The sequence below is a fragment of the Hyla sarda genome, chromosome 2 (assembly GCF_029499605.1).
Source record: "Hyla sarda isolate aHylSar1 chromosome 2, aHylSar1.hap1, whole genome shotgun sequence".
NCBI classification, from domain to species: Eukaryota; Metazoa; Chordata; class Amphibia; order Anura; family Hylidae; genus Hyla; species Hyla sarda.
The window spans coordinates 498,244,901-498,259,812 of NC_079190.1; the positions used below are offsets into that span (position 1 = coordinate 498,244,901).

Below are 14,912 nucleotides of genomic sequence, written 5' to 3' on the forward strand. Positions count from 1 at the left end.
AGACAGAAAACTTCAGAAGCTAATAACTATTGGAAGGATTAAGATTTTTTAATAGAAGTAATTTACAAATCTGTTTAACTTTCTGGAGCCAGTTGAGATATATATATATATAAAAAGTTTTTTTCCTGGATAACCCCTTTAAGAATATTGGGAATCTATGTTTTTTCTCACAGAGGTGGTCTTCTGGAGGGGGCTTCACAATATACTTTGCATTGAGGATAAGGTCTATCGCACATCATACGACAGTTTGTACTCGGAATGTTCTCTCCGTGTTCAGTTCAGTCTAACATTCCGGTCAAACATGTAAGCGGCCAGCAACGGCGGCCCATGTCTAAAGCTCTGTGTGAGCTGGGTCAGCAAAAGCTTTACTACGAGTATCAGCCGAAAGAGGAGAAAACAAAGGCCGCTCCGCCCGGCTACAAGGAAAAGAACTCCGATTGTAAGTATGATGAAATATCCGTGTCATACATTACTGCTATATGTGTATCTGTACAGGACCCTACATACTGGAGAGGCCTCCATAGAAATGTCTATACATTGGCCCCTCAAGTTACAATATTAATTGGTTCTGGGACGTCCATTGTATGTTGAATCCATTGTATGTTGAGACCAGAACTCTATGGAAACCTGGTAATTGGTTCTGAAGCCACCAAAATGTCATCCAAAAATAGGAAAAAAAGTGAGGATTAAAGAAAAATAAGTAGATAACTAATATAGATAAAGCAAATCCTTATATATAAAAGTAATAAAGATCTGCTGGGAGCTGTAATCACTGTCTGTATCAGTGTTTGACAACCAGGGTGCCTCCAGCTGTTAAAAAACTACAACTCCCAGCATGCCCGGACAGCCTTCGGCTGTCCGGGCATGCTGGGAGTTGCAGTTTTGCAACAGCTGCAGGCACCCTCTTTTGGGAAACACTGGTCTATGTAGAGGACAGAAGCCTCTTCAGGGTCCTGTACAGAACATGCAATGTCCGGAAAAAAGAAAGAAAAAAAAAAAAAGGAAAATGGAGCCGCCCTCACCTGATGTCTAAAGGAACAGCTAACCCTGGTACAGGTAAAGAGTACAGAACATGTAATACCTCCCTGTACTGTCTGTAGGGGGCGCTACCGAACACCAGTCAGTGCATACACTTCAGTAATATAGGTAAAGAGTACAGAACATGTAGTTCCTCCCTGTACTGTAGGGGGCGCTGCCAGACATCAGTCAGTGCATACACTTCAGTAATACAGGTAAAGAGTACAGAACATGGAATACCTCCCTGTACTGTAGGGGGCACTAGCAGACACCAGTCAGTGCATACACCTCAGTAATACAGGTAAAGAGTACAGAACATGTAATACCTCCCTGTACTGTAGGGGGCGCTACCAGACACTAGTCAGTGCATAAACTTCAGTAATACAGGTAAAGAGTCCAGAACATGTAATACCTCCCTGTACTGTAGGGAGCGCTACCAGACACCAGTCAGTGCATATACTTCAGTAATACAGGTGAAGAGTACAGAACATGTAATACCTCCCTGTACTGTAGGGGGCGCTACCAGACACCAGTCAGTGCATACACTTCAGTAATATAGGTGAAGAGTACAGAACATGTAATACCTCCCTGTACTGTAGGGGGCGCTACCAGACACCAGTCAGTGCATACACTTCAGTAATACAGGTGAAGAGTACAGAACATGTAATACCTCCCTGTACTATAGGAGGCACTACCAGACACCAGTCAGTGCATACACTTCAGTAATACATGTAAATAGTACAGAACATGTAATACCTCCCTGTACTGTAGGGGGCGCTACCAGGCACCAGTCAGTGCATACACTTCAGTAATACAGGTAAAGAGTACAGAACATGTAGTTCCTCCCTGTACTGGTGGGGGCGCTACCAGACACCAGTCAGTGCATACACTTCAGTAATACAGGTAAAGAGTACAGAACATGTAATACCTCCCTGTACTGTAGGGAGCGCTACCAGACACCAGTCAGTGCATACACTTCAGTAATATAGGTGAAGAGTACAGAACATGTAATACCTCCCTGTACTGTAGGGGGCGCTACCAGACACCAGTCAGTGCATACACTTCAGTAATACAGGTGAAGAGTACAGAACATGTAATACCTCCCTGTACTGTAGGGGGCACTACCAGACACCAGTCAGTGCATACACTTCAGTAATGCAGGTAAAGAGTACAGAACATGTAATACCTCCCTGTACTATAGGAGGCACTACCAGACACCAGTCAGTGCATACACTTCAGTAATACATGTAAATAGTACAGAACATGTAATATCTCCCTGTACTGTAGGGGGCGCTACCAGGCACCAGTCAGTGCATACACTTCAGTAATACAGGTAAAGAGTACAGAACATGTAGTTCCTCCCTGTACTGGTGGGGGCGCTACCAGACACCAGTCAGTGCATACACTTCAGTAATACAGGTAAAGAGTACAGAACATGTAATACCTCCCTGTACTGTAGGGGGCGCTACCAGACACCAGTCAGTGCATACACTTCAGTAATACAGGTAAAGAGTACATTCCTGGAACAAAATAACATTAATGCTTATGAAGAAATATAAAATCCCATCCCTTCCCCAATATCGCGCCACACCCCTACCCTTCAATTCCCTGGTTGAACTTGATGGACGTATGTCTTTTTTCAACCGTACTAACTATGAAACTATGTAACATGTAATACCTCCCTGTACTGTAGGGGGGCGCTACCAGACACCAGTCAGTGCATGCACTTTAGGAATATACGGGTTTTACCAGTGAAATGTCCATTCTGATTGGTCGGTTCTTCCAGCCATTGACACGTTTTGCAGATTCCATAGCATTGTATGTTGAGTCTGGTTTCAAGTTACAATGGTCCAGAAAAGACCATTGTATGTTGAAACTATTGTATGTTGAGGCCATTGTAAGTTGAGGGATCTCTGTACAGTGAAAGTATAGGATGCAGTCACATCAAAATTCTGCACTTTACTATATATTAATCATAAAACCATTAGATTATACCCCTCAGCTTAATAATAGTGACACCCAAAGCAATGCCAGGGAGAATCATTGTACCACAAGCTTAGTTACATTCAGGAGTGATGTCATTGGTCTTATATGTGCCACTTGTAGCATTACAATAAAGACCCTTCTGTAGGTGTCATACCAACCTCCCGCTATATTGTCTTCTGCCGCCTGTCTGAATTTTACGGTGATCCCTCAACTTACCATGGCCTCAACATACAATAGTTTCAACATACAATGGTCTTTTCTGGACCATTGTAAGTTGAAACCAGACTCAACATACAATGTACAGACAGTCCAGATCTGTGAAACGTGTCAATGAACCGACCAATCACAATGGGCATACACCGGTAAAACTCCTGTATTACTGAAGCGTATGCACTTACTGGTGTATGGTAGCGCACCCTAAAGTACAGGGAGGTATTACATGTTCTGTACTACTCTTTACCTGAATAATGAAGTGTATGCACTGACTGGTGTCTGGTAGTGCCCCATACAGTACAGGGAGGTATTACATGTTCTGTACTACTCTTTACCTGAATAATGAAGTGTATGCACTGACTGGTGTCTGGTAGTGCCCCCCTACAGTACAGGGAGGTATTACATGTTCTGTACTACTCTTTACCTGAATAATGAAGTGTATGCACTGACTGGTGTCTGGTAGTGCCCCCTACAGTACAGGGAGGTATTACATGTTCTGTACTCTTTACCTGTATTACTGAAGTGTATGCACTGACTGGTGTCTGGTAGCGCCTCCTACAGTACAGGGAGGTATTACGTGTTCTGTACTACTCTTTACCTGTATTACTGAAGTGTATGCACTGACTGGTGTCTGGTAGCGCCCCCTACAGTACAGGGAGGTATTACATGTTCTGTACTCTTTACCTGTATTACTGAAGTGTATGCACTGACTGGTGTCTGGTAGCGCCCCCTACAGTACAGGGAGGTATTACATGTTCTGTACTCTTTACCTGTATTACTGAAGAGTATGCACTGACTGGTGTCTGGTAGCGCCCCCTACAATACAGGGAGGTATTACATGTTCTGTACTCTTTACCTGTATTACTGAAGTGTATGCACTGACTGGTGTCTGGTAGCGCCCCCTACAGTACAGGGAGGTATTCCATGTTCTGTACTCTTTACCTGTATTACTGAAGTGTATGCACTGACTGGTGTCTGGTAGCGCCCCCTACAGTACAGGGAGGTATTACATGTTCTGTACTCTTTACCTGTATTACTGAAGTGTATGCACTGACTGGTGTCTGGTAGCGCCCCCTACAGTACAGGGAGGTACTACATGTTCTGTACTACTCTTTGGGCCAGGGATAGCTTTGGACACCAGGTGAGGGCGGCTTCATGTTACTTTTTTAGGACATTGGGGGAGATTTATCAAAACCAGTCCAGAGGAAAAGTTGTTGAGTTGCCCATAGCAACCAATCAGATCGCTGCTTTCATTTTTTACAAGGCCTGCGAAAAATGAAAGAAGTGATCTGATTGGTTGCTATGGGCAACTCAGCAATTTTTCCTCTGAACAGGTTTTGATAAATCTCCCCCATTGTGTGTGTACTGTACAGGACCCCGAAGACGCTCCTGTCCTCTACATAGACCAGTGCTTCCCAAGCCGGGTGCCCCCAGCTGTTGCAAAACTACAACTCCCAGCATGCCTGGACAGCCTTTGGCTGTCCGGGCATGCTGGGAGTTGTAGTTTTGCACCAGCTGGAGGCTCCCTGCTTGGGAAACACTGATACAGACAGTGACTTACAGCTCCCAGCAGATCTTTCTTACTTTTATATGTAAGGACTTGCTATATCTATACAGTGGTCCCTCAACATACGATGGTAATCCGCTCCAAATGGACCATCGTTTGTTGAAACCATCATATGTTGAGGGATCCGTGCAATGTAAAGTATAGGACTGTGATCTACAACCTGCGAACCTCCAGATGTTGCAAAACTACAACACCTAGCATGCCCGGACAGCCAATGGCTGTCCGGGCATGCTGGGAGTTGTAGTTTTGCAACATCTGGAGGTCCGCAGGTTTAGGACCACTGCTATTGGAGGTTATACTCACCTGTCCCCGCCGCTCCGGACCGTCACCGCTGCCCGGGATGTCGCCTTCCATCGCTGTCGCCACGTCCCCGGGGTGTCCCCGATGCTTCGGCAAGGCCTCTGCTTCCCCGACATCCTTGCTCTCACGTCGCCGCCATCACGTCGCTACGCACGCCGCTCCTATTGGATGACGGAACGGTGTGCGCCGGAGCCCCGAAGACAGGTAAGTGATCGTCAGCGGACCACACGGGGCACCGTAAGCGGCTATCTGGTGGCAGCTGAAGCAGTCTGCGCTGCCGGATGGCCGTTTATGCGATGGCCCCGACATACAAAAGCATCGTATGTTGATGCTGCCTCTGAGAGGCCATCGTATGTTGATGCTGCCTCTGAGAGGCCATCGTATGTTGAAATGATCGTAGGTCGGGGGTCACTGTATTAGTTGTCTACTTATTTTTCTTTAATCCTCACTTTTTCCTATTTTTGGATGACATTTTGGGGCTTCAGAACCAATTACCAGGTTTCCATAGAGTTCTGGTCTCAACATACAATGGTTTCATTGAGCCGCGCGGCTAAAAGCGAAAGTTGCCGGCTAGCTCAGTAAGCTGTTCGGGATAGCCGCGGCGAAATCGCGGCATCCTGAACAGCTTACAGGACAGCGGGAGGGCCCCTACCTGCCTCCTCGCTGTCCGATCGCCGAATGACTGCTCAGTGCCTGAGATCATGCGGCAGAATCGTCGATCACTGGTTTCCTAAGAGAAACCAGTGATCAATGATGAAGATCAGTGTGTGTAGTGTTATAGGTCCCTATGGGATAACAATGATCAGTGTGTGCAGTGTTATAGGTCCCTATGGGATAACAATGATCAGTATAAGAGATCAGTGTGTGCAGTGTTATAGGTCCCTATGGGATAACAATGATCAGTGTGTGCAGTGTTATAGGTCCCTATGGGATAACAATGATCAGTATAAGAGATCAGTGTGTGCAGTGTTATAGGTCCCTATGGGAGCTATAACACTGCAAAAAAAAAAGTGAAAAAAAAGTGAATAAAGATCATTTAACTCCTCCCCTATTAAAAGTTTGAATCACCCCCCTTTTCCAATAAAAAAAAAACACAGTGTAAATAAAAATAAACATATATGGTATCACCGCGTGCGGAAATGTCCGAATTATAAAAATATATCATTAATTAAACCGCTCGGTCAATGGCGTGCGCGCAAAAAAATTCCACAGTCCAAAATAGTGAATTTTTGGTCACTTTTTATATCATTTAAAAATGAATAAAAAGCGATCAATAAGTCCTATCAATGCAAAAATGGTACCGTTAAAAACTTCAGATCGCAAAAAATGAGCCCTCATACCGCCCCATACACAGAAAAATAAAAAAGTTATAGGGGTCAGAAGATGACAATTTTAAACGTATAAATTCTCCTGCATGAAGTTATGATTTTTTCCAGAAGTACGACAAAATCAAACCTATATAAGTAGGGTATCATTTTAATTTTATGGACCTACAGAATAAAGATAAGGTGTCATTTTTACAGAAAAATGTACTGCGTAGAAACGGAAGCCCCCAAAAGTTAAAAAAAAACAGCGTTTTTTTTTTCAATTTTGTCGCACAATGATTTTTTTTTCCATTTCACCGTAGATTTTGGGGCAAAATGACTGACGTCAATACAAAGTAGAATTGGTGGCGCAAAAAATAAGCCATCATATGGATTTTTAGGTGCAAAATTGAAAGAGTTATGATTTTTTAAAGGCAAGGAGCAAAAAACGAAAATGCAAAAATGGAAAAAACCATTGTAACTTGAGGGACCACTGTATATGCAACAGTTTATAGGGATTGTTCATTGTGTTGTCTAACGTTTACTAAAGTTAATCTATTAAATTATTAACTTTAAATCATAAAAAAAATCATTGTGATGTATATGAGATATAGATATGCGCAAGTGTTGCGATCACGTGGTGGGGGTGATTGAGCCACCTATTGGTTACTCGGTCATGAGACCTATACCGAACTACTATTGCACATGGAGACGCCGTAATGGTGGCGAATCGCCAGTGAGTGGATCGGTTCTCCTTCCTTTTAATTGCTTTTAATCATTGTTGCACATGGTGTTGTTTGGAAGAAAGATATTATATTTGATGTGTACAACGTTTACACTCAGCGATTTGCACTTTATATACTGACACATGAACTTGTATAAACATGCACCTTTGAATGTTTTTATGAATTTTTGCATATTATACTTTTTTTTTATGAAATGTATCACTAATTATTTGATTAATAATGTAATCACTGTTTGAGATTTGCACCATATAAATAAGTGGCACTTGTTAGCTTGTGTATGCTTGACAAAGCCGGAGTGAGACTGGTGAAACGTTGTATCCTACATGGGAAAATAATTCACAATTTGAATTTACTTTTGGAATGCTGCAGAACCTCTTTGCTATATGCTGAATAGACAGACAGTGACGTGGACTGTATACCCTGCTGGCACTCACCACACCTACACCTTACTGGGTTTGCGCTGCCATTAAAACTTTGAATATTAGATAGATAGATATGAGATAGATAGATATGAGATAGATAGATATGAGATAGATAGATATGAGATAGATAGATAGATATGAGATAGATAGATAGATAGATATGATATAGATAGGTAGATAGATATGAGATAGATAGATAGATAGATGGATAGATATCAGATAGATAGATAGATAGATAGATAGATGAATGTGAGATAGATAGATAGATATGAGATAGATAGATAGATAGATAGATAGATATGAGATAGATAGATAAATAGAAAGATATGAGATAGATAGATAGATATGAGATAGATAGATATGAGATAGATAGATAGATAGATAGATAGATAGATATGAGATAGATATATAGATAGATAGATATGAGATAGATAGATAGATAAATATATATATATATATATATATATATATATATATATATAGATATGAGAGAGATAGATATACAGAAAGGACTGCAGCACACTAGGTGTCCAAAATAAAGTGCAGTATTTATTGTATCCTTACAACATGAAGTGCTACACTTTATTTTGGATACCTCGTGTGCTGCGGTTCTTTCTGTGGATTTATGTTGGATTCCCTAACCAGGTACCTGATGACGGCGTGCACCATATACTTACTACACTTGGGCGGATGTGCTGCTTGTTTTTTTTTTTTTTTTTAGATAGATATGAGATAGATAAATATATATGAGAGATAGATAGATAGATAGATATGAGATAGATAGATAGATAGATAGATAGATATGAGATATATAGATATGAGATAGATAGATAAATATGAGATAGATATGAGATAGATAGATAGATAGATAGATCGGAGATAGATAGATAGATAGATATGAGATAGATAGATAGATGATAGATATGAGATAGATATATAGATACAGTGCATAGAGAAAGTATTCAGCCCCCTTGAACTTTTTGACCTTTTGCCACATTTCAGGCTTCAAACATAAAGATATAAAACTGTAATTTTTTGTGAAGAATCAACAAGTGGGACACAATCATGAAGTGGAACAAAATGTATTGGATATTTCAAACTTTGTTAACAAATAAAAAACCGAAAATTTGGGCGTGCAAAATTATTCAGCCCCTTTACTTTTAGTGCAGCAAACTCTCTCCAGAAGTTCAGTGAGGATTTCTGAATAATCCAATGTTGACCTAAATGACTAATGATGATAAATAGAATCCACCTGTGTGTAATCAAGTCTCCGTATAAATGCACCTGCACTGTGATAGGTCCGTTTAAAGCGCAGAGAGCATCATGAAGAGCAAGGAACACACCAGGCAGGTCAGAGATACTGTTGTGGAGAAGTTTAAAGCTGGATTTGGAAACAAAAAGATTTCCCAAGCTTTAATCATCCCAAGGAGCACTGTGCAAGCGATAATATTGAAATGGAAGGAGCATCAGACCACTGCAAACCTACGAAGACCCGGCCGTCCCTCTAAACTTTCAGCTCATACAAGGAGAAGACTGATCAGAGATGCAGCCAAGAGGCAGCCAAGACCCATGATCACTCTGGATGAACTGCAGAGATCTACAGCTGAGGTGGGAGACTCTGTCCATAGGACAACAATCAGTCGTATACTGCACAAATCTGGTCTTTATGGAAGAGTAGCAAGAAGAATATCCATAAAGATATCCATAAAATGTGTCCTTAAAGTTTGCCACAAGCCACCTAGGAGACACCAAACATGTTGGAGAAGGTGCTCTGGTCAGATGAAACCAAAATCCAACTTTTTGGTAACAATGCAAAACGTTATGTTTGGCGTAAAAGCAACACAGCTCATCACCCTGAACACACCATCCCCACTGTCAAACATGGTGGTGGCAGCATCATGGTTTGGTCTTTTCTTCAGCAGGGACAGGGAAGATGGTTAAAATTGATGGGAAGATGGATGGAGCCAAATACAGGACCATTCTGGAAGAAAACCTGATGGAGTCTGCAAAAGACCTGAGACTGGGACGGAGATTTGTCTTCCAACAAGACAATGATCCAAAACATAAAGCAAAATCTACAATGGAATGGTTCACAAATATACATATCCAGGTGTTAGAATGGTCAAGTCAAAGTCCAGACCTGAATCCAATCGAGAATCTGTGGAAAAAACTGAAAACTGCTGTTCACAAACGCTCTCCATCCAACCTCACTGAGCTCCAGCTGTTCACAAACGCTCTCCATCCAACCTCACTGAGCTCCAGCTGTTCACAAACGCTCTCCATCCAACCTCACTGAGCTCCAGCTGTTCACAAACGCTCTCTATCCAACCTCACTGAGCTCCAGCTGTTCACAAACGCTCTCCATCCAACCTCACTGAGCTCCAGCTGTTCACAAACGCTCTCCATCCAACCTCACTGAGCTGCAGCTGTTCACAAACGCTCTCCATCCAACCTCACTGAGCTCCAGCTATTCACAAACGCTCTCCATCCAACCCCACTGAGCTCCAGCTGTTCACAAACGCTCTCCATCCAACCTCACTGAGCTCCAGCTGTTCACAAACGCTCTCCATCCAACCTCACTGAGCTCCAGCTGTTTACAAACGCTCTCCATCCAACCTCACTGAGCTCCAGCTGTTCACAAACGCTCTCCATCCAACCTCACTGAGCTCCAACTGTTCACAAACGCTCTCCATCCAACCTCACTGAGCTCCAGCTGTTCACAAACGCCCTCCATCCATCCTCACTGAGCTCCAGCTGTTCACAAATGCTCTCCATCCAACCTCACTGAGCTCCAGCTGTTTTGCAAGGAGGAATGGGCAAAAATTTCAGTCTCTTGATGTGCAAAACTGATAGAGACCTACCCCAAGCAACTTACAGCTGTAATCGCAGAAAAAGGAGGCGCTACAAAGTATTAACTTAAGGGGGCTGAATAATTTTGCACGCCCAATTTTTCAGTTTTTTATTTGTTAAAAAAGTTTGAAATATCCAATAAATTTCGTTCCACTTCATGATTGTGTCCCACTTGTTGTTGATTCTTCACAAAAAATTACAGTTTTATATCTTTATGTTTGAAGCCTGAAATGTGGCATAAGGTCGAAATGTCCAAGGGGGCCGAATACTTTCACTATGCACTGTAGATATAAGATAGATAGATAGATATGAGTTAACAGCTTTACGTATGCCGATTGGTGGTAAATCCGCACCTTCCATATTACATACTTTCCTACTTCCCACTGCTGTGTCTGCCCTGGTCTTTCCTATTGTCCCCCACGTCACCAATTGTCACCCTCTCATAAAGGCTGTCTAGCTGGGGGCTTAAATATTGCAGGACAGTAAAACCCACCCATCAGGGTCAATTCAGTCACATTTGCTCAGTCGTGCGATCACTTTGGGACTTTAGGTAGGAAAGGCCAGAGACAAAGGTTCACTTTTGACAGCAGCGTGCCAAGAGTGGGGACGTCTTCTCCAGGGGAACCTTCACTGTGGCAAGTTGCCCACTTGTTCCATTTCTGTGCTCTAATATCTTATGTCTTCAGAATTTACTAATATTTTTATGTTGCTTTTTCATTCTCTGATTTCGTTTTATGAACTTTATGTAGTTTAGTACTGTATGTGTTTATCGTATGGATATAGAAAATGAAGGGGGTGAATGGGTTTTGAGTGACGCTAAGATATTTTGATTTCGATTTTTACTTTTTTTGTGTTTTGTTTTCATTTTTACCTAAATTGAAGCTGAATCATTTTTGGCTGCTTCCTATTTGGCTTTTTTCCTTTTTAGTATTTAATCTTTTTATTATTTATTCTTGTTATTTTCTTTTATAATTATAACCAATATTTTATGTTTCTTTTTAGCTGTCCAGTCACTCTATCCCATAACATGCCATAGAGTCTCATAAATATCTTCCAGTACAGACTTTTTTAAATTGAAATCTATTACAATAGCTTTCTATTTGTCTTTCTTCTTATCAGTTTTTATGTTTTATTTTTTATGTACTTTAAACATTTTTTGTATTTCTTGTATGTTTAAACACAATTGTATGGGTAGTAGGATTTGTCATTGCAGCAATAGAGACGACAGTAGTAGTGTTAGTAGTACTGCTACTACTTCTAGGACTTGTTTATACTGTCATATTGTACCCATGTTAGTATTCTAGGTGATACCTGGACCCACCTACCATTTTACTAAAGAGAACACACAGTGTAGAAAGCTTAGTTCCAGAGATTGGTCAATATTGGTTAATATCGGTAAAATATCTGGAGTATTATAACTAGGTTGTGTCTCATTTTTGGTAGGCAACTTTTTTGTTTTTGCAAACTCAACTTAATTACATTTTTTTAATGTATTTTGTTTACAAAATATGTGTTGATAGGTCATATATTGTTATTTTATGGTACTTTTTATTCTTAGCACCATTAGGTAAAACCAATAATATTTGTGTATTTTTTTGTGTGTGTTTTTGTTTTACAGCCTATAAACAATGGGAGACTGGAGTTTCTTGGGGAATATTTTAGAAGAGGTGAATGAACACTCCACCATTATCGGTAGGGTCTGGCTCACGGTCCTGTTCATTTTCCGGATCCTCATTTTGGGAACTGCTGCTGAGTTCGTGTGGGGGGATGAACAATCTGATTTTGTATGCAACACTCAGCAGCCTGGTTGCGAAAATGTCTGCTACGATGAGGCTTTCCCTCTGTCCCACATCAGACTCTGGGTCTTGCAAATCATCTTTGTCTCCACACCGTCCCTGGTGTATGTGGGGCATGCCGTGCACCATGTGCGAATGGAGGAGAAGAGAAAGGAACGGGAGGAAGCAGAAATGAGTCGGCAGCAGGAACTGAATGAAGAAAGGCTGCCCCTCGCTCCTGATCAAGGGAGCATCCGAACCACCAAGGAAACCAGTACCAAAGGGACAAAGAAATTTCGCTTGGAGGGAACACTCCTGAGAACCTACATCTGCCACATTATCTTCAAAACTATTTTTGAGGTGGGCTTTGTGGTGGGCCAATATTTCCTGTATGGTTTTAGGATCCTTCCCCTGTATCGTTGCAGTCGTTGGCCTTGCCCGAACACCGTAGACTGTTTTGTCTCCAGGCCTACTGAGAAAACTGTATTTATTATGTTCATGTTAGCGGTGGCTGCAGTATCGCTCTTTCTAAACGTTGTGGAGATAAGTCACCTGGGCTGGAAAAAGATTCACCTGGCCTTCCGGAGAAATGCAGATCATCAAACAAATCAGTTTCTTGGAGAAGTTTCTCAGAAGCCCCTGCACTCCATTTCAATCTCTTCGGTTCCAAAATGTAAAGGCTACAAACTACTGGAAGAAGAAAAGGTTGTCTCCCATTTCTACCCAATGACTGAGGTTGGATTAGAAGCTAGCCCGCTTCCGACTCACTATAATAATTATGAGAAAAGCAGCACAGGCCTCCTAGAAGACATCTCGAAAGCCTATGATGAAACTCTGCCATCGTATCATCAAGCTGAAGAGCAAGAGGTGGTGAAAGTGCAAGTTACTGAGACCTTAGAACAAGCACCTTCTGAGCGTGCCCCTTCAGTGAGGTCCCCTTCGGTGCGTGCCCCCTCTGAGCGTGCACTTTCTGAAAGAGCACCATCCCGCACAGTATCTGAGCGTGCAGCTTCTGAACTTGCTCTTTCTTTTAATGCACTTCCTGCAAAGTTACCTTACAGCAATGCAAACTCTGAAAGAGCACCTTCTGAGCGAGCAATCTCAGAACGGGCCATTTCTCGCGCCGCCTCTGAGCATGCGCCTTCTGACCATGCACCCTCAGAGCGAGCTCCATCCCGAGCAGCTTCTGAGCATGCTCCTTCTGAGCGTGCAAACTCAGAGCGACTGCCATCTAGGGCAACATCTGAACATGCTCCATTTGAGCATACACCCTCAGAAAGGGCACTATCCCGAGCAGCTTCTGATCATGCCCCTTTTGAGTGTGCACCCTCAGATCGAGCTCCCTCTCGGGCTGCTTCAGATTGTGCCCCTTCGGAGCTTGCTGCCTCTGAGCAAACACCTTCTCGAGCAACCTCGATTAATGCTCAACTAGATAACTCAGCCCTTGAATCCCCTCTAGAAACCATACCACCTGCAGAAGCTTTAGAGCAAGTATTAGATGGAAAAAAAAACAAAAATTCTGACCAGGCCCCAGATGAACGTGCACCCTCATGGTCTCTTTCAGACCATGAAGCATCTGAACACATCCCTTCAGAACAAGGGTTCCCTGAGCCGTTGTCTGAGTATGAAGCAGAACCTCCGGCCTCTGAGCTGCATTTACTAAGTCCTGAGTTACTTTCTGAAACCAGATCCCTCAGTAGGATAAGTAAAGTAAGCAGCCGAGCCCGCTCAGATGACTTAACAATATGAATGAAAGGCAGTTAAAGCTAGTAATGCCAAATAGTACAAGGTACGCAAAACAGTCAACTCGATTTGGATTCTGAGGTGCCACAGGTTGTTTTAGAAGACAGAATGGATAATTGAAAGAAAAGTGCAACCCTGGGATACATTGTATCGTATGTTTTTTACATCATTTTTCAAAAAATATAGAAAAATGTATATTGTTCCTAGCTTTGGTCAGTTCAGTATTTTCCCTACATTGTTGGTAAATTTAAATGCTAAATTATACACAAAAAAGATTCCTTTAGGTAGAACTAATTAAATTATTGGCATCCATGACAACTGAGCCAAAAACTAAATAACTTGTATAGTTATAACCTTAGTCATACCTGGGACAATACAAGAAAAATAGAATGCACACATACAATACACAAAAAATACCACATACAAATCTGAAAAATGTTATACACATGCAAATATACAATAGACAAAATAGAAAGCACACTAAAAATATACAAATATATAACACATACAAATATACAATACATAAATATACAATAAACTAAATCGAATCGACATATAGAAAAATACAATACACAAATACACAATACACAAAATAGAATACACACCTACAAATATACAAGACACAAAGTTTACACATATACAAATATATAATACACAAAAAGAACGCAAACATAAATGTATACAATACACAAAATAGAATACAAACATAGAAATATACAATGCACAAGAAGAATCCTATAAAAATATATTTTATACCTGTACAAATAAATAAAAAAAAACACAAAATAGAATACACACATTGATATATACAATGCACAAGAAGACTATAAAAATATATTTTATACCTGTACAAATTTATTTAAAAAAACACAATATAGAATACACACATAGAATATACACAACAACTAGAATATACAAACATATACAAAAAAGGAATACATACAAATATACAATACACATAAATTATAATACACAAACCACACAACAAT

The 14,912-nt window shown here is 41.3% G+C and overlaps 1 protein-coding gene across 1 annotated transcript; it reads left to right on the plus strand.

Moving 5' to 3' along the window:
* The first annotated feature begins 343 nt into the window (after positions 1-343).
* GJA8 (gap junction protein alpha 8) lies at positions 344-13,929 on the plus strand. The gene is made up of 3 exons (XM_056560215.1): positions 344-439; positions 12,024-13,139; positions 13,242-13,929. The coding sequence occupies exons 2-3, from the start codon at positions 12,034-12,036 to the stop codon at positions 13,927-13,929; spliced, it is 1,794 nt and encodes a 597-aa protein (XP_056416190.1). The 5' UTR covers positions 344-439; positions 12,024-12,033.
* Positions 13,930-14,912: the final 983 nt, after the last annotated feature.